Source organism: Phaenicophaeus curvirostris, chromosome 1 (genome assembly GCF_032191515.1).
Source record: "Phaenicophaeus curvirostris isolate KB17595 chromosome 1, BPBGC_Pcur_1.0, whole genome shotgun sequence".
In the NCBI taxonomy this organism is placed as follows: domain Eukaryota; kingdom Metazoa; phylum Chordata; class Aves; order Cuculiformes; family Cuculidae; genus Phaenicophaeus; species Phaenicophaeus curvirostris.
Window position 1 is genome coordinate 79039997 of NC_091392.1, and position 21780 is coordinate 79061776.

Genomic DNA, 21780 nt, shown 5'->3' on the forward strand with positions numbered 1-21780 from the left:
CTTATTACTGTATGGTTGAACTGTATCTTTTGCCAGTTTGAGGTCCAAATGGCTAACAAGGCAGCAAGATTTTTCTAAGAGAAAGCTCAAGAATCAGCAAAACATTATTAAACCAGAAAAGTTAAAACAATGAAAACATAGAAAAAATTATAATGGTAATAAAATAACTAAGCATATACTCATACTCAGGGTTCTATTCAGCAGCATACAGACAGTATGTAAATTGTATAATTTGAAGCACATCAGAGGCTGAAATTAAGCTTAAAACATTTTGCTGCATATGTGTTTCACTATTTTCATAAGTAAAGTAGGAATCTATGCAAAGTCATCTAATAGTGAAAATATTTTCCTCGGAAAGTGTACATTGTAATGGAGACTATTAAAAAAACCACAAACTTCAAGATCCTAAGGATACTGAGATAAGGAACTTCACTAAAAATATAAAGGAAAAAAAATATATTAACTAGCTTTCCTGTTTTCGAGGTTTAACTCATCTCACAGCCTGTATTTCTCAAGGAATCAGGAAAAATAACTCCTAAAATATGAGCATTATAAACAGCAAAATGTTCAGTAATGGAAGATAGCAAAACAAAGGGAAACAACATTTTTCTACAATAACTGACAGAAAATATAATTGAGGAGAAAAATCATACTATATTACTTAGTTGTTCAGTGCTGACAAGAGTTGATTATATAAAGTCACAACAAATACTGAAGATTTAAAGGAAACTTGTTAATATAAGAAAAAGGCAGAAAACAAAAATCACCCTATAAGAGCTATGTCCAAGTGGAACTTGACAAATTCAAGGAACCAAATGCAATTTCCAAACAGGATTTTTGGTTGACACTCTGAAAGTATCCTAGCTGAATTAACAGTGCAAAAATCATCTTCTAACTAGGCTGCAATAGCTGGCAGATTCAAATGAAGCTACAAGACTCTGTTGAGGATTCACATTTTTCCAAAAAACAGATATGCCTTTTTGGATCTCAGCAATGTAACGCTTCCTTTGGGAGATAAATACTAGGCAATACTGCATACAAAGTCAACATATACAAAACCAAAACACTAAGCAAGGATAAAACAAACTTTTTCAGGATTTAAGGAAAACAAACAAGCAAATAAAAGCCTTCCAAGCACAAAAAAAATCTGATTCTTAATCTTTTCATACTAATTCTTTCTATATAAGCACAAATGAAGGAGGTATTATGAATTTAGGAATAAATTACTCAAATTGACAATGGGTTTCTAATACTTTTTCCCCTCTTTACATAATAAGGAGCTACCAGAGAATAAAGAAGACCTGAGAAATTCTAATAAAGAAAAGGATAGGATAAATACTCTCAAGAATTTCCAAACCTATTGGATTAACGAACCAGAAATGTTATGTCCCCCCAGTCTTCCTTTCTTCAGCATGCAAGCCTTCAGGATTATTCAAGTATCTACTACTCTCACTGAAAAACTGGCTAACATCTGCTAAAATTGCAAATATTCAAAATTCTTTAAGAATCTAGTTTGCATATGCTCCCTTCAAGATCAGACATGAACAGATTTCACAATTACTACCATCAGATGGGAAAAACATAGAATCTCTTTGGCTTACAAGAGGAGAAAAATAAATAATCAATGTTCATAAAATAAGCATTATTATACAAACATGCTGCACATTATGAGTAGATACAAAAACAAGATCTGAAAAAATGGAATATTGTACTTCCTGACTGTAGAACTAAGTTGCTGAATGAAATAAACATTTTCTCTGGCATACAATCACTTGCTATGCAGAACAAGTACTTTTTACAGTTGGCATTTTAAGAATTGTTGGGGGACTTACTGGAACTCTTCACATAAGGCTACGCAGAACACATCTTTCAAATATTGGAGAGGGTAAGCAGCTCATTACTATCATCACACTAGTTTTCTGCTTTTCCACAAGCTGGAATCATCATACACTTCACTGAGTTCTACCAAATGGAACTTCTATTCTGACACACCTTCCAGCAACCTGTTTGCAAACTGAAGCTAAACCAGTACACCTCTGAGCACATCTCTAAAGAAGAACACGAGTTCATCCACCATGCAAAAGATTTTGAACTGCTATTTATCATACAAATGACAGCTAACATCACGGCAACGTAGAGTGGAAGAAGAATTAAGGACACAGAGTTAATTCCACCTGTTTGTTTGTTGCATCTACACTGCAAGATTCGTTTCATAGCTTCGTTGAAAATCATCACCAAAAATATCAACATGCAAATATGCAGAAAAAACATTTAACCGAGTTCTTTCCTTTTTGTGTGACACTTCCTGGTCTGTTCTGTCTCAGCAACTGCACTAGCAGCTCCTTTGGCTTCTTAAACCGTGGAAAAAAATTCAGCATAATACACTTTATACAAAGCAAAACTGCAGGCCATACAACCCTAAGGCACATCCTTAAGCGTTTACTGAGTAGAACAAAAGAAGACCAGCCCACGAAGGGAAGATGCATGCAACTGAACTACAGTATTAAAGACTTCTATTCCTGTCTGTATGTATTCTTCTTTTGCATTAATCAAAATGGAAAATATGTAGACTAACATAATTAAAGACCACAGCAACATACACACCCCTTAATTACTTCCAAGCATGAAAACACTACACAGAACATGCAGTTGTACCACTTTGATACTGTTGCCTCAGGAAGACATAGAGAAAAAGAGGAATATTGTCATGTCATAATTTAAACGCAGAAATGAGCGATCTGAGCCTCACTTCACATACACTTTAATCCCTCTCCATCTAAGAATGCCTGCTTCACACTGTGTTGAAGACCGTGAGGAAGCAGATCACCAAAGTAAGGAACAAAGGGCAAATGTTTTCTCACAAATGAGGTGATTTGCTGGAGGCATTTAAGATTTTAATTTACTTCAATACACAGATCATTGATCATTTTATAATTCAACCCCCAGATTTTTAACATGATCTAATTGGATTGAATAGTGAGTGAAATTTCTGATAAATCATCATTTCTAGGGCTTCCTCTGAAAACAGCTCAGTCCTTTTTTATTATCGTGCTTATGGTCTAGCAATCTTAATAACAAATCTCCTTAGAATATCCTAGCCCTAAATAGCAAAAACTTTTATTTATTATAGAGATATTTATTGCTCCATCTTTTTTATGGCGCCATTTATGGTCTGTGCTTTTTAAAGTTACTCAGTCTCTGTGTCAGCCTCTATTTTCAGAAGAAAAATCTAGTTTGATGTTTGAATAGGCTACTTCTATTCAAACAGTGGAAAACGGGGAAAGCTGAAAGATACTATTCCAAATACAGAAGTATGGAACAGCAGAATATTGCCAGTGATACCTGCCTCTCCTAGCTGCATCCAGCATTCAGCCCAGGGAATTGCTTAGTTACAGATCTCAGTGATGAAACAGTATTTCTCTACGAGATACATTTAATGAACCTGAAATACACATATAAAAAAATGCTGCTCTTTCCTGTTAAAAAGGGCAGAGTGACGCCTTAAGTCTCAGTGCTCTTCCTTTATTCCAAAGTTCTTCTGGATACATCTAGAAAAGCAATGTGCCTAATGCTTCCATATAATCGTAGATTCACAGAATGGTTTGGATTGGAAGAAACCTTAAAGATCATCCAGTTCCAACCCCCTTGCCATGGGCAGAGACACCCCCCAGTGGATCAGGTTGCTTGAAGCCTCATTCAACCTGGTCTTCAGCACCTCCGGGGATGGGGCAGCCACAACTTCCCTGGGCAACCTGTGCCAGTGTCTCACCATCCTCAGAAGAAAAAATTTCTTCTTAATATCCAATATAAACCTCCTCTCTTTCATCTTAAAAGAGTTACCCTTCATCCTATCCCTGCACTCCCTGATAAAGAGCCCCTTCCCAGCTTTCCTGTAGGACCCTTTTAAGTACAGGAAGGGTGCTATAATTATAGTCTCCCCAGAGCCTTCACTTCTCTAGGCTAAACGAGTCCAACTCTCTCAGCCTTTCCTTGTATGGGAGGTGCCCCAGCCCTCTAGAATCTTTGTGACTCTCCTATGGACTCGATATAATTGATCCATGTTTTTTCTGTGCTGAGGACTCCAGACCTGAATGCAGTATTCCAGGTGAGATCTCATGAGAGCAGTCAACTCACTTGACCTGCTGATCAAACTTCTTCTGATGCAGCCCAGGATACAGTTGGCTTTCTGGCCGGCAAGCACACATTGTGGGCTCATGCTGAGCTTCTCACCCACCGGCACCTCCAAGTCCTTCTCTTCAAGTCCACTTTCAATCCATTCTCCACCTGGTCCCAACCCAGGTGCAGGACCTTAGGTTAGCACAGGCCCACCTCTCAAGCCTGTCAGGGTCCTTCTGGATAGCAGTGATTTGTCAGTAATCTCAGAGGGATAAGTTTTCCTGTCAGATGTCTGGTTTGGTTTAGAGTTTTGAGTTTTGTTTTTAAAATTCATACTTTACCAGATAAATATTATTCTACCCCATATGGCACCGCACTTCTAGCATTCACCAATACCTGACTACACAGAAGCACTTTTATTAACCTGTTGTTACATGTGTCTTCATATTCAGAGTAATAGAAATTTCTATTAAAAAGTTTGTTGATCATATTTTTGGTAATTATTTTCATACAACATACTAATTAAAACACAGGATCAAAGTCTGTGTTCAGTTTCAGGAGGCAACATTGAATATGCTTGTGTCTCAGAAAAAGATAAGGACGAAATATGTGATTTTCCAACTCATAATAAACCGATGTGTGTTTTTCTCCAATATCTGCAAACACTGAAAATGGACAACTGACATGCATTTCTTTCCCAGATATTCGGTATATGATGTGTCTGATTCCTGGTACAGAATAGAAGAATTGCCATTGTCCTGTTCAGTGTTAAAGATCATTCCTCAAGTGTTTGTTTCAAAAGCAATGGATAGTGATAACAATTAATACAGAGAGACGCTTCACCAAGAGGCAGTTCAGTACAGTCCATCGAAGAGTATATTGAACTACAAGAAGATGAAAATAAACTTGAAAACAGACCAGAACTTCCTTAATTTAGGATTAGTGGGAAAAGCATCTGTCAGAAGAGCCAGAATAGAAAATAGCTCAGAATTTTACTTTGGAGAATTTTCTGTAACTTTACCCATGTCTTAAACCTTTGGACTTAGATCTAGAAGAGTACAGTGAAAAGATAGCCAACAGACCTGAAACAAGATACAGAACTGTTGATGGGTCGATAGTGCCCTCCTGTAGATGACAATGATGTTACCCATAGCTTGCCAGTATGCTGCAAAACCTCACGTTTAACTATCAAAGATTAATTGCAGAAATCTGTCTAGCAGAAAACTGAGTTAGAACTGACTTAGGCCTTTCACATCTTCCCCTATCCTGGAAGTCACGGCCTTGTGCACTGACTGTATCAGCAGTATGGTACCTCTCTAGACAAACTTTTAACACGCACCTCCATTCACGGGCACAACACTGATAAAATATAGCTTCAAAATCAGAACCTTAAGTAAACTCTAACCATAGGTTAAAAACAAGTATAGAAAAACAACCTTTCCTCCTTCTCAAAGAGACATTTTCATTGTGGAGGGGTTGGGGGTGTTTGAGGATATGGGAATTAAAGGGAAAATGGGATTAGGAAAGGAGTTAATAGATAAGATAATCTTGCTTTTGTGGAACTTAACATAAAACAGCAGAAAATGTAGAAGAAATGGCTAACGAGGACAAAAAAACTACATGGGTTAAAGTTTTATGGGGGCTTAAAAGTCTGAAAGCAAAATACTTTTTGTAAGGCATGAATATTAGAAGGGATTGTGCACAGAACACATTTGCATATTTCCATTGTGCAATTACTGCTGCACAACAAAAAATTTGTTACAGTGTTATAGATACTCAGAACTATCCATGTAAAGATGGATATGGACGTACAATCCCATAACATAGAATGTTTATCAACTTGGTGTATAAACATTACAAATCATTTCAGCAATCTTAACTGTTAGCACAAAAAGAAAATAACACCAAAGCTTACATTTAAGAATAAATATATTCAAAAAAGAGTAAAAACCTAATACATATTTCTCAGATCTCTTCCAACAATGATTTATGAGTGAACAAAATCTGCCAGTATAAATCTTTTTTTATTAAATGCATTAGTTCTACAATAAGCACTCTCTCTTGTTGTCTAGATTAGGCCTCAAAATTCCAGTTTTACATTACAAATAAATGCGGTAAAACTTGATTTGAGCTGAATGACAAATGACTTGGACGTTTGTAAACAAAATGTAACCCATTTCTGGGATGCAAAAGGAGCATTAAATTGCACTAAGTGTACACATGATCTGAACTGGGCACTGTATCATGTCTTAAGTACTCTCCTGTCCTACAACTAAGAATCATAGAATCATAGAATAATCAGGTTGGAAGAGACCCACCGGATCATCGAGTCCAACCATTCCTATAAAACACTAAACCATGCCCCTTAGCACCTCGTCCACCCGTGCCTTAAACACCTCCAGGGAAGTCCCTTACATTTTTGGGTTCTCCCCAGGTAAATCTGAACCTCTTGAACATGTTTTCACATTTCTTTCCCCACCTTTTGGCTTGCAGTGCAAATGTAACATACCATGGGCACAACATTTTTGCTCAATCTGCTTCCAGACTTTGTGCGATTCACTTCTATTTAACATTCAGAAAACAATACCAAGTCGGTAAACAATATGTTCATTTCAGAAACACAAAACAAATTGATATTTACTTGTTTTTTAGGCAGAGCTTTATGTTAAGCATTAAGTAACTGTAGTTCTATGCAATAAGTTCCTCATTCATGATGGAATTGATTTCTCCAAACTATTACATCTATCCTTCACATTGTTTATGCAGATACTTATTTATTTAATACATGTTTGCATTAAGTGCTATTTGATAACATCAGAACTGTGAAATGGTCATAAAAAATGTTGCAAATAATGGAATACATCCAAGTGGACTCTTCATGTATTTAAGTGTAATATACCCCACAAAGATTTAGAAAACAAACTATTATCCTTCATATGTTTGGTAGAACTGTTGCTAACAATATCTAAAAGGTAACTGTTAATACTGTTAATCGCAATGAAAACAACTTCAGGATGCTATTAACAAATTCACTTTTCTCTTTAAACTTACACACTAAAATTCATTACTATTTTGATTCAAGAGATGTAAGTAAATTAAACCAGGGTATTTTCAATAACAAATCAGGTTTACACTGTTCACTCATCAGTAATTGGTGTGATTCCAAATACTTGCTGTGCAGTGTGCTTTTCCTTGTCAAGTTAAATGAGCCAGTAAATGCCCACTTATGTATACATGTTTCTGTATATTACATAATTCCTTCTAGTTAGTTTTTTAATTTTTTATGTAAGATTTCTATGAAATAAAAATAGTTTTGGAAACAGATGTTTGTGTCTACCACCAAAGAAGCATCAAAGAATTTGGACAAAAATTTGTGCAAATCCCATACAATCAAACCCTGCATTTAACTCATAAATTAGAAATAATTGCATGCTTTCTCCAAGATTACAGCAAATGGCAGCTGTTAAAGGTGTAAGTACTAATTTCCTCTGAGACTTTTTCTCAGTCTTTGTGAATCTGCGTTTTAAACACTATGGAGCATCTTTGATCTCAACAGCTGATGAATCATTACCTGTTTTGGATTTTTAAATACTTGTGTTTACTGCCATGCTGAGGACATAAGATGAAAATGATTGTTTTCTTTGGTGATGACATATTCTTTCAAACAGAAAAGAATTGAAACTAAAATAAAACCACGAACATTTCTGTATGTGCACACCCATACCTGAGCATTAAGAAGTTCTTCACATTTGTGAGAATGTTTTTCAATTGCTAGTACATACTGTTTTTCAATAGCTGCTTCTTGCTGTTGAACTGTAGATTGTAGCAGTGCCTGCAAAAAGAAAGCACAGAATATTCAACGAAGACATAACTGGGATGTTTACTGTTAAATGCAGATCTACCAATATTTGCGTTTAACCAGAATGTGGAATGCTGTTATAAATTTAGAATGTGCAACTATTAAAGTACATTTCTATGTAACACTACCTTGTTTTCAGTCAGGACTAAAATTTTTTGATCTCAGATTTCTCATACACAGAGTCCTTAAAAGAGAGAAGCACACTGAAGACAGAAAGAGAAAGAGAGAGAGAGAGTATTTCTGTCAAATATACTCAGTTTAGTGGGACCACACAAGAAGAGAAGCATATGAAAGCTGCTGAAAAAAAAAAAAAAAAAGCCAGACATATTTCCCTGGCTGACAAAACTCCACATCCTCTCGGCACAGTGTAAGATCCCATGGGCCAAGCATGATCTTCACAACCACAAGGCAAGTAAAAGCAGATGGAAACTCTGAGTAATTTAAAACATAAAAGATAGCCCCCCCCCGAAAGTTCACACTCAAATGTGAAGCAGTGGAAGTCAAAGTGTGTAAAGTCAAAGACAGTAATAAAAAGATGATAAAATTACGAACTCTGGGTGTGAGCACATGTGCATGAATTCATGTGTATTCACACACACCTGACTGAAGCCTGCAGAATTTGCAGCATGTGAATTAAAAAAAAAGAGAATAAAAAAAAATAAAACACATGTGAAAAACCAAATTACCATTTGAGGAATTGCACTCAGGCTTCCTTAAACAATGATGGTATTTTAACGCAGGATTTACTTAACTCAAGCTATGCAAGTCTTTTGGCCGAATATTATAAAATATTTATGTCACTTTCTAAATATTAATTCAGCTATTTATACACAACGTAGCAAACTATTTTTAGCTAGTAATCAATATAGTGTAGTAGTTGAAATTACTGTGTAAGTTAAAACAGACAAGTTTTCTATAAATAGAAAACAGACCTTTGGTCCAAATGCAGACAAAGAAAAAAATGCCATCTTTCAAACAATCATTACTTTAGAGATATATTTACTTCATGGAACATAACACACATTAAATACAATTTTGAACCCTGAAAAAAAATTATACAAAAACCTCCTTCTGACAATTTTTGAACTACCTTTCTAAATTTTCCACTAATTAGCCCCAAGGCAAAATCAGTGTTCTTCAGTAATGCCACGCTATGATCATTTTCAGCACAGGTCCAGGAATGTAAAAGGTAAAATAAAAGGCGCTTAACGTATACTTTAATCAAAGTGCAAGAACACATTTACTAGTGTTTGCAGGAGATTCAGCTAGTCATAAGTTTGTTTTTAAAAAAGTCAACTTTTTTCCAACTAAATTTAGTTCTTTCATTGATATAAATTCAGGCAATTAGAAACTTAACTCTCAAGCAATTATAACTTCTGCACGTGAAACTTTATATGCTAAATCCTACTGTGTATCAACTACAGTTGCCACATATCACCAGCAAAAACTAAGTCTGTACTTTCAGGCATGGAGTTTTTTTGCCTAAATTATTGTGACAAGAATTGTTTCATATAACTAGCACAACATAAAAAAAAAAATAAAAACCTAAATTCCGATCTTAGGGAGAACAGGAATGAAATGGTCATTAATGCAGAGCCATTTCTCAGTTAGCTTCTTGCTCACACCAAGAGCTGAGTCACTTGATACATTCTGCTTTGCAAATGTAACTGGCAACTCTAAAATTCGATATAATTAGTATAAAGAACTTTCAGTTTCCAGGAAAATAACTGTCATTTGTTGGATGGCATGTAGAGGTTGTTAAATATTTTATTATTTTCTTTAGAAAATATGTAAAATTCCACAATCAAAACCAAAGGCCTTTCTTTGATAGAAAAGACACTGCTAGTGTAGTTTAAATAAGTACCACAGAACTGATCCTGTATTTGACTATTCCACTAGTTTACCGAGTAAGGACACAGAGAGAAAAATCCCACTATGTGGCACAGTATTTCAGAGATAGCTTCCATGTTGTGCCATAAAAAAGCCTCCAGGCAAAAATTTTTATTTCCTATGGAGAGAGCAGATCAGAAAGTCAAATAGGCCTTTATAATACAGAAAAAAAATATTTCTGCCAAGGCTCTAATCTTTTCAAGTCACTTAAAAGAAGATGAAGTGGGTCACATAATACCCTGAAACAGCAATAACTCCTTATTATGAAAATAAGACTTCTCCTTTCAAAAGGAATCTGAAGATTCTCAGAACCTTATGGTTTAAAGATACAATTACAATCCAAATAGAATGCTGTGCTCTAATTTATTTCCAAGTGTAGAATGTTTTTATTCTCATGAAAAAATTTTTATGCTCAAGACTGATCGTAATTGTCAGTACTGTCAGATGAGGTACTTCCATAAAACAGCAAGTATACTCTTCTGAAGTATGAACAAAGAAGGGTCACAGAGAATTGGTGTGACTAGACAAACGTATCTTCATTTGTCATTGAAATCATGTTCCATAGTTACGAAATTATCAGAAATAAGACAATTTTCTAAATAAAATACAGCCAAACATGAAAATTAACTTTAACAAGCAGTTGTTGCTTAAGACACTAGTATGTTCATTGTGTATATTCTACATCTGCCTGGCTCAAATTGACTAGAAAAAGTAAATATGAACAAAAAGATGTCACAAAACAATGTATTTCAAAAATTGTAAAAATAAGAAAAAAGAAAACATGGAGGAAAAAAAATGAGGCCATTTTCTTCTTTATCTGAACACAACCAACATTTAAGGTTTCTTCACAGCATAAATACATCATAGATGCATGATATCCATCCAAAGCTATTGCAAATTTCAAGATAGTCAACTGCTGAAACTACTAATTAAAGAAACTAATTTCCTAATTAACTAATTTACCCAACTAAAACATACATTTAGCTGCTTGATGATAGGCATCTGTAACTCTTTTGCCTTTTGACAAATTGCTATTCTGGGCAACTACTTATAACTACTGAAACACCACTTTATTCCTTAATTAATTACACAATTATCCTGGTGGCCATATGTTCCATAAATCTGTGGCCACTGACCTACTACCAAGCTGGTACTCTTGAAGCAGTCTCCTTTTAATAGCTCATTAAATCACTTCAAGTAATGTTATGGTGGAATATAGCCTATGGCATCTGTTGCATGAAGTCAAAGGGGTGCTCACGGTAATTCATTTCTCCTATACATTCTGCAATAAACTTCCTTGGTCACCCTGTACCAACAACTTGTTTCAGGACTGCAATGGCAATAGGCATCAGTTTTGATGTGGTTCTGGTTTTACAGTCCTACCACATTTGTTGTCTCAGTCTACACTTCTTATTGTCATAGAGGGAGGTGAGGGTTCAGATTCTCAGGATTTTCTTATCAATTAATTTATTTATCAACTAGTCCTTCCTGCTTCTTGCCTTTTTTTTTTTCCTTCCTCAGCAGAACACACTTCACAAGACCTAACTACATCTGCTTTTAACAAGAACTGAGCTTGACTTCTAGGTCTTTACTACAGGCAACTAAACAATCATCTTCTTGAGGGAGTTACTACATCTTCTTTTCCCATTTGTAATTTCCTTCGCTTTCAAAAAATTTTCTGTCTCCCAACTCCTTATGTAAGTCATCGTGTCAGGGAACAGTTTAAAGGGCTGTGGTACCTTAGATAAACAACTACTTAACTCAGTTTTCTTAAAATTCAAATAAAAAGCCATGCATGAATATAGCAATGAACTGCATAGCATAGTTATGATCGTAAGAACATCATTGACTGAACGAATGCCTTTTCACTAATCAAACAAAGTCAGAATTTATAAGAGTCATGAAGTAAATAACCAAAATATATTTAGGTATTATAAAATAAGAATAGTAACATCTTTTCTCCAACTCCTGAAAAAAGAAGAAAAATATCACCACAGCTCCAAGTAATTAGACAAACATATTTGCATGGCCTTTTAAGATTTCCTTCTTTCTCATATCTCATATTACACTTTCACCATTACCAACTGGGCAAAAAAACATTAAATAAGAAAACCAAGAATTAATGTCTACACTGACATTGTTTTAATAGTTTTGGTTCAGTTATAATTCATTTTCAACTTGGCATAATCTTCTTAGCTAATCAAAGCTAAAATCTGGTTAAGTTTTAAGCCTCAGACATTAATCTATGGCTGTTTTGGCTTGCAGATCAGAAAAAGGGAAATAATAGTATAAAGCAACACTGAGAAAGTTATCAGTGGAAGAAAATGGTGCAATATTAACACATCTATATTTAATTCCTCTAAAACCAGAATCACTTCTGAAAATTACACTGACTTAAGGCAGCCAGTGGGTTTTATTTGGTAAAAAAACCCAAACTGGAACAAGAATAAAATACCTCATAGTTTAACAATTAATTTAGCTCAGGATCCTCAGTTTCATTATAGGAACTTAGAATGACTTAAAGAAGTGGCAAGAAACTATTGGTCAGATATAGACTACCAAACCTTTATGTCTCTCCCCAAAATCTATCAAGTATCAGATGGATTACATTCTGATGTACAGTTGTAAAATTAAATTAAAGAAATGATTATATGCTCCTGTCATTTTATCAAAACTAGAAAGAATGGAATTCAACCAAAAAGGAAAATTAGGAGTCTGCACTCTGCCTCAGTCCTGATTTTCCTTTCTCAGAGAACAGGGCAATAGCTCTTGAACCTCTACAGATGAAGCCAAAATTTCTAAGTTCTAAAACATCAAAGATCTGTTGATTACAGTTGTTATTTTAATACTGTCATTTCTGGATTCGTGTCAGTGAAGCATCCTTTACGATGCAAGTAATAACAAAATCATAGCAGAATTGCAGAATGAGTTAGAACCCTGTAGGCCTTTTGAGGGGTGAGGAGCATGCTCTGGTGTCTGTAAACTCTATGGTTTATTTATATGATAAGGTAATTTAAACGTTCTGCCTTCTATTTCCTGCTCTGCCACTTGGAAATAATTCATATTTCCAAAGCACATGTTCCATCACCAAATTGTCTTATGTCTTCTGTTCATTGTTTCACCTTGGAGTGTCCTTAAGGGAATACACATCTTAATTACTCTATTACAGGCTTTAGCAGTGGTTGGAGAATTAAGTAGTTCTGGACTATAATTGACAACACATTACATGTATTAAGGGAACACTACAGGACCGCATCACTGTATATAGGCTAGAGACTAAAAAAACTGTACTGTGCCCAATCTGAGAAGAAAAGTTTAAAGATCATAAAATACAAATAATCACAAAATTTTATTCTGCATTTCTACAAGTTGTGTTATGTACTAGATACTTCATAAAATTTGTCCTCAGTCTTGGAAAGGCAGAACTGCAATAATTAAAATTTTGCCAAAACCATAGCACAGATACTACTGTCCATTTATAATATAAACCTATCAGTCCAGCCCTAGTGCACACTGTCTTAAGTCTACTGGCAATAGAAATCACAGCTGCTTGCCCAGAACAGGATTTATTGTGTGGCCAAATGCTAGAACTTACGAAAATCCTTCTTGAATTCAACAGCCAAAATACAGACTGTTACCCCCAAATCCATCCCAAATTCCATAACAGTAACAAAAATGCCAAATCTCTTTCTGTGAACTCCCTCTTTTTATGAGAGGAAAAAAAAAAGTCAGGAAAAAACAAAAGGCAAGAGAAAAAAATAAAGAGCAGAACTTACTATTCCCTCTCATCTCTACTGAAAAACATGACAAAAGCAAATCAAATCCATGCAAAAAAGTCCCAATTTCTCATATGTGAAGTGTTTGAAATGTTAAACCAACTCATGTGAAACATCCGTATGTATCATGCACTATGATGTACACGTTGCTGTATTATGTTCTGTAATGTTACTTAAAAGCACTGCATCAAAATCTCTATTCAGTCCAGAAAAAGATCCTCTCTGGTTTCTTTCCCCTGCCCAAGCATCATTACCTTCCTTAAGTAACTGAATATAAGTAAATCAAGCACCTTTTTAAATTCAAAATTGGCGAGTCAGGATGGCCAAAATAAGTCATCTTTAAAAACAAAAATACCTAGTGACAACTAAAGTTAACAGACTGCCTTAAACATATGAAACGTTTAAAAAACATAGACACATGACATGCAAATTGGTGAAGCATTCCGTATTTTTTACTAGACCCACTCCACAGGGAGGTGTGCTGCCTACCTGGGGCCGCAGTGAAAGACATCACTAGAAAACTTCATTCCTTGGTGAAAGCTACAGATTATTACCCTCTGCTAGTATTTCAAATTGGCAACAATGACACACAGCAGAGGAAGCTGAGAGAAATTAAGAGGGACTTGAGGGCTCTGGGAAAAACGGTGGAGGGCTCTGGGGCACAAGCAGCATTTAGCTCCCTTCCAACACTAAGGAATGAAGAGCAAGAGATCAAAAAGAATCAGTTGATTAACACCTGGCTCCGAACCTGGTGTGAGGAGCAAAACTTTGGTTTCTTTGATCATGGACTGGGCCACGTATCTCCAGACTTCCTTACTAGGGATGGGGTATGCTTATCTCCTGGGGGTACTAAAGTCCTGACTAAAAATCTAGCAGGGTTCATAAAACTAGATGTGAAGAGGGAGGGGGACAAAGCCAGGCTAGTCAGGAGTGAGCCTGGAACTGGAACTCCGGTGCCCGAGACATGGTGTGCTGGCAAGGACCACCATTATGTCACCACAGAGCGAGTGGACGTGAGTATATCTGGCAACAGTAAGGATGAAACTGGCACTGAGAGGTTAGATATTCCAAGGACCAGTCAACTGGGAATGAACACTATTCCCTTCATGAGAGCTGAGGGTACACCAGCCCAGCTGAAGTGCATTTACAGCAATGCACGCAGCCATGGGCAATAAGCAAGAGGAATTGGAAGTTATTGTAGGGCAAGGAGACTACGACGTAGTTGCCATTGTGGCGGGACGACTCGTATAACTGGAGTGCAGCTATGGCAGGGTATAAACTCTTCAGGTGGGACAGGAAGGGTAGGAGAGGAGGCAGAGTAGCCCTCTATGTTAGAGAGAGATTTGATACCCTCGAGCTTGATTACGGTGATGATGGGATCGAGTGCCTGTGGGTTAAAATCAGAGAAGCCCACAAGAAGGCAGATATTGTGATGGGAGTCTGTTACAGACCAACCAGCCAAGAAGAAGCTGATGAGCTCTTCTATTAACAACCGGGAGAAGTTTCAAGATCGACAGATCTTGTCCTTGTGGGAGACTTCAATCTTCCGGATGTCTGCTGGAAGTACAATACAGCAGAAAGGAAGCAGTCTAGGAGGTTCCTGGAGTGCATGGAAGACAACTTCCTCACACAACTGGTGAGTGAGCCAACAAGGGAAGGCGCCCTCCTGGACGTGAACAGAGAAGGCCTTGTGGGGGATATGATGGTTGGAGGACAGCTGGGACAGAGCAATCATGAGACAGCAGAATTTTCAGTTCTAGGTGAGGTGAGGAGGGGGGTTAGCAGAACAATCACATTAAACTGTGGAGAGGGGAGACGGACTGTTCAGAAGGCTGGTTGGTAAAATCCCATGGGAGACGGTCCTTAAGGGCAAGGGAGCCCATGAGGGCTGGGAGCTCTTCAAAAAGGAAATCCTAGCAGCTCAGGAGGAAGCCATCCCCATGTTCTGGAAAAGGAGCGGCGGGGGGGGGTGGGCAGGAACAGCTTGGTTGAGCAGGGAGATCTTGAGGGACATCAGAAAGAAGAGAAATGCCTATGAGCTTTGGAAGAAGGGACAGGCATCTTGGGTGGACTACAGGGAGGAAGTGAGATTGTGCAGAGAAAAAATCAACTAGAGCTCAGATTGGCCAAGTCGGTGAAAGATAACAAAAAAATCTATCTATAAATACATTAACAATAAAAGGAGGACCAGGGAGAACATTCAGTCCCTATTGGATGCAAAGGGAACAACTGTGACAAAGGATAAGGACAAGGCTGAGGTACTTAATGCCTTCTTTGCCTCAGTCTTTAACAGTAAGTAAAGTTGTTACCTGTGTGTACATACCCAGGAGTTAGAGGAGCAGAATAGAGTTCCCATGATTCAAGAGGAGGTAGTTAGAGACTTGCTTGCCCAGCTAGACATCCACAAGTCTATGAGGCCAGATGGGATCCACCTAAGAGTATTGAGGGAGCTGACGGCTGTGCATGCCAAAAACCTTTCCATCATCTTCCAGCAGTCCTGGCTGACCGATGTTGTTCCTGTCTACAAGAAGGGTCAGAGGGAGGACCCATGATACTACAGGCCTGTCAGTCTGACCTCAGTGCCAGGGAAAGTCATGGAACAAGTGATCTGGAGTGCTATCATGAAGCACATGCAAGGGAACTGCGTGATCAGGCCCAGTCAACATGGGTTCATGGAAGGCAATTCCTGCCAAACTAACCTTCTATGACAAAATGACTTGCCTACTGGATAAGGGAAAGGCAACCCCACATACAAGTGGGGTTCCCCAGGGCTCAGTGCTGGGTCCAGCCCTGTTCAATGTCTTTATCAATGACCTGGACAAAGGCAGGAGTGCACCCTTAGGAAGTTTGCAGACGATACTAAGCTGAGTGGAAGCATGGATCTGATGGAGGGTAGGGAGGCTCTGCAAAGGGATCTGAACAGGCTGGACTGCTGGGCTGAGACCAATAGCATGAGGCTTAACAAGGCCAAATGCCAGGTCCTGCACTTGAGGCACAACAACCCTATGCAGTGCTACAGACTAGCAGAAGTCTGGTTAGAAAGCTGCCTGGAGGAGAAGGACCTGCGGGTGTTGGTTGACAGCCGACTGAACATGAGCCAGCAGTGTGCCCAGGTGGCCAAGAAGGCCAATGGCATCTTGGCTTGGATCAGAAACGGTGTTGCCAGCAGGTCCACAGAGGTTATTCTCCCTCTGTACTCGGCACTGGTGAGACTGTACCTCGAATACTGTGTTCAGCTCTGGGCCCCTCCCCACAAGAAGGATGTTGAGGCTCTGGTGTGAGTCCATATAAGGTTTCCTATGCTTCACAGCACTAGACAGTAATTAATCTCATCCAGCATCCTTTCTCTATTTTATTTAAGCGCAAAATACAGTTAACGAATTGTTGGACGATTAAACAGAAGAGCACACAATCAAAATTCTTTACTGATCCTTGTTGAAGATAAATTAACTCAATAAAATGTGCTGTCTGACTGGTTGGGTTATAAATCAGTTATTAGCTAATACGTATACTATATAAATACAATTCTTTAAAAGATTTTTGAAAACTTCTTTTTCAACAGAATAAACTTATCCAGTTCAGTCCAAGATACTGCATATTTTCATGATCAGGTTATATTCAGGTGAGAACCCTTATATGTGAAAATGAAACATGCCCACCTAGGTGCTATGGAATAAAGGGCATTTTTGTAGAAGCGAATGAAAAAAAAAAAACAATCAACTAAACTTCTTCTTAGGTCACTGGCAACCTGTAATTTACAATGAAGAAGGTTCTAAATCAAATGAAACAAAATATTGAATTGAATTTCCTGAATTGTTTCCACTCATAGTCATAGTGTGCCTACCAAAGCTTTAAACAACACTCATGCTGTGAAAATTTACATATTAAGTCTAAAAGCATTTCCTGTGGAAAATTCTTCTCACAAGTTAATCTCTACAAAAGGTCAAATACATTTTGATGTGCACCAGAATATCAAGAAGCTTTACTGTTTCATTAACAGCTGTCCTGTTTACAGGGTGAATTGCATTTTAGTCAGGTGTTTCAAATACATAACGTAAAAGACATCCAAGTCATACACAAGAATAAGGCAATGTGGTTTTTTGAGAAGTGTTATAACAATTTCAGTTGAGATACTTTTATCAATAATAAAATATTTTTTGATAGACAGATCTTCCGAAGATTGAGATTTGACTGTACTTTGCTTTTATCAGAATTCTCTACAAAGATTTTTATAGTCCCAATACCCTTGTACATGAGTACTCCTATATTGTAAAAATGACAAGATATTATCTCTCCTTTTCTAGCCATCAGTTCTATGACAAAACCCAATATTGTATTATATTCAGGGCCCATTTGAATTCTAGCACAGCTTATAAATGGACAAGTATAGAAGAAGTTGGAAGTGAAATACAAGCCCTTGCAACAACTTTTGCATTTATCCTTTTATTCATGCACCAGGCCTTTCAAAGCCAGGCCACAGTTGAAGAGTTTTCCGTCCGCACTAGGGATAAACTATGTCTAGACAAAAGATATCCTGATTCCAGATAAAAGATTTCATGACAAAAGAAGTTTAAGTTTTCCTTTGTTTATTAGAGGGTACCATTTCAGTTCAGAAGACTATTCTTGACAAAAATATTTTTGAAAGAATCTGATTGCCCCCACAAACTCCATACGTTGCAAATCTGTCTATTCTTACATTCTGGAAAGCTGAAAAAAACCAGCCACCTAACACTGACAACTGATAGATAAAGCTCTTACTACAGAAAAGACTGGAAAAGACTTTGTATCTTTGTTAATTTCCCTAAAAGGAAACACATATCTGATTCACACAAGCTGTCTTTCTGAAGACTAATAAATGCCTAACATAATCTAAGTAAATAAATACCATCAAACAAATACACTTGCCTGTAACTTCATATTCTTTAAAGCTTACATTAGAGGATATTTTATATGATGAGAAATATAAACATAACAGATTAAAAGTCATAACTCACCTATTTACAGAACTATGACAATTTCAGAACAAAATTCTGATTAAATAGCAGAGGAAAAAATCCTTATGTTGCTTGTGGTAAATATGCTAGAATGTGACATGATCCCACAAGCATCATTTCCAAGATCTACATTTACTTTTCCTTACCATAGTTAATTACCAGGGATAGAAGTTTAAAAAAATAATGACATGAAAGACAGAAATGAAACAAAATTAGGTAAACATGAGAAGGGGAAACTTGGCCTACAGAGAACACTAAGTTCATTTTTTATTTGTTTTCCCATGTTTTTTAATAAAAATTTTGTGACTGCGCTGTAGAGGATTTATTTGTTGAAAGGAAGATAAGAATGTGAGATGCTTAACAATGGCCAAGGTTTTTGAGGGTTTTTGCTATGAAGTGTTAAATGGTCTCCATTAATGGATTCCCCAGAACATTTAGCAAGCTAATATTCCAAAAACAACTGCAATAATTCTAAGGGGTTTGGTATAGACAGACTCTTGAAATTAGATAATTCAGTATTTGACTTCTTATGTAAGCTCCATTTTTGTTACTATTGCCATATTAAAAAGGACCAGTCACTACAAAGGGAGGAATTCAGAGGGTTTGGTCTTGGGATCTGAACAGGCTGGACCACTGGGCTGAGACCAATGGCATGAGGTCTAACAAGGCCAAATGCTGGGTCCTGCACTTGGGGCACAACAACCCTATGCAGTGATACAGACTAGGAGAAGTCTGGCTGGAAAGCTGCCTGGAGGAGAAGGACCTGGGGGTGTTGATTGACAACTGACTGAACATGAGCCAGCAGTGTGCCCAGGTGGCCAAGAAGGCCAATGGCATCTTCGCTTGTATCAGAAATGGTGTTGCCAGCAGGTCCAGGGAGGTTATTCCCTCTGTGTACTCAGCACTGGTGAGTATATACTCACCAGAATACTGTGTTCAGCTCTGGGCCCCTCACCACAAGAAGGAGGTTGAGGCTCTGGAGCAAGTCCAGAGAAGAGCAATGAAGCTGGTGAAGGGGCTGGAGAACAGGCCTTATGAGGAACGGCTGAGAGAGCTGGGAGAAGCCTCTCTTTAGCCTGGAGAAGAGGAGGCTGAGGGGAGACCTCATTGCTCTCTATAACTACCTGAAAGGAAGTTGTGAAGAGGAGGGAGCTGGCCTCTTCTCCCAAGTGACAGGGGACAGGACGAGAGGGAATGGCCTCAAACTCCACCAGGGGAGGTTCAGGCTAAACATGAGGAAAAAATTTTTCACAGAAAGGGTCATTGGCACTGGAACAGGCTACCCAGGGAGGTGGTTGAGTCCCCTTCCCTGGAGGTGTTTAAGGCATGGGTGGACGAGGTGCTAAGGGGCATGGTTTAGTAATTGATGGGAATGGTTGGACTCGATGATCCAATGGGTCTTTTCCATCCTCGTGATTCTACAATTCTATGATTTCTTATCTCACTGCCAAGGGAAACCTCACTCCTTTACACAAGTCCTTCTCTTTCTGGCATTCCTGCAACCAGCAAGTTTAAACCATTCCACAACTGGGCCTTCTTGCCCTCCATCCAAGATCATTCCTTGATCACAAATTACAGTTGCTAATTAAAATTTCAACTTCCCCTTCACTAATTACACAGATTTGTTTTCCCAGCTCACTATTGCCTACAAGGTGTTATTTCTCCTTTCTCATTCTCAAAAACAGCCTTCTTTTCCATTTCCCATTATCAAGGTTTTTTCACCCCTGTCAGATCTTCTTTGCTTCTTTAAGCCTAATTACGATTCTTAGCTTTACCTACTGCTCCTCTTGAAGTTAGGATTAATTTTTTGTTTTGTGCATCTCAGTTTTTTGCATTTCTTACTAGGAAGTTTCCATAAGAGTCAACATAAAAGAGAGATTTATCCTCCATGATAGCATCCAGTTCTTTCATCTTAGGAACTGAGAGGAACTAGGAACAACATGAGAGAAGAATAGATTCAGCCTTACTTCATCCTTAACACGTTCTCTTAGTGCTCTGCAGATAAAAACCTGCTGAATTGCTCTGCAAGGTTGCTCTCCTGTAAGTGCAGTTTGTTGAGACTGAGGAAGATCAAAATGTGGATGTGTGATAAATAATCAAACCCAAAGTTTACCACAATTGATTTGAGCTTTTTTGTTTTACTCTGATTTTAGGTTTTGTTACTGAAAAATGCTAACCCACTTTATATGAAGCTTCCCAAGCTGCACAGTGAGAAAATATATCATGCAATATCTGAGGCTAGACTATCTCAATTTTAAGCAATAAAAAAGACAGACTTAAAGTAAAAGAGGTTGAGCAACCAGAACAAGTAGACCACCTGTGGTCCATACTTAATATATACTATTGTAATAATATTATTTGGAAATTCTGTTATCTTGGCAACTCATTTACCTTGAATTCTTCAACAATAATACTCAAAGCTTCATGTCCAGCTTTTCTCATGTCTTCTAACTCCTGCTTATGCTTCTCCTGTACAAAAACATGGAAAGATTATATACAACATATGCATTCAACGTAACAATTATAATTAGGAGATTAGAGACCAATTATTTTCCTCATGTTTTGGTACCTTTCATGAAGAACTGCAGTGCATCCTGGCTTTTTAGACATTATACATATATATGCTTAATACAAGTTGGTGCTAATATTAAAGTTAATTTTCTTTATTTCTCAATTTTACTTTGTTACCCCCAGATTATTCTAAATGATTCTTTAAAAAAAAAATTCTTTGTTACTCTGATTTTTCTGGTTTCCTGGTATACCTGTGGATGGCAGAACTTCCAAATCACTCTCTTAGTAAATGTTATTTACCCCTACAATAATAAAAATATTTAAATGGACTAGATTCACCTTCTTAACCAGGGCACACCCTTCTCCTTTTCCTTACATGGCTCCTTTTTCCTCTTTTTTTTAATCTTGAGGTTCCCAGAACAGTGGTTTTGCATGACAAATTGAATATATATTTCAAATAAAGCCCTACCATTACTTTTTATTTCATTTATAGTATTATGTAAAAATAACATGGACAGGAACATTCTAATACTTTTGCCTTTACATAAAAATACTTGCCTGTGTCTCCTATATGAGTTTGCAACATGAACATCTTACTAGATTCTCATCAGCATTTCACACTTATCAATAAGCA

General features: G+C 37.3%; 1 protein-coding gene across 6 annotated transcripts in view; it reads right to left on the reverse strand.

The window, feature by feature from the left end:
- The window catches only part of CCDC91 (coiled-coil domain containing 91), a 150655-nt gene that overhangs the window by 68317 nt on the left and 60558 nt on the right, over nucleotides 1–21780 (reverse strand). For all 6 annotated transcript variants that reach the window (XM_069864538.1, XM_069864546.1, XM_069864529.1 and 3 more), the window contains 2 exons: nucleotides 21027–21104; nucleotides 7841–7948 (listed from right to left, as the gene is read on the reverse strand). In XM_069864538.1, the coding sequence (XP_069720639.1) occupies nucleotides 7841–7948; nucleotides 21027–21104 (186 nt within the window). The remainder of the gene's footprint in view (nucleotides 1–7840; nucleotides 7949–21026; nucleotides 21105–21780) is intronic.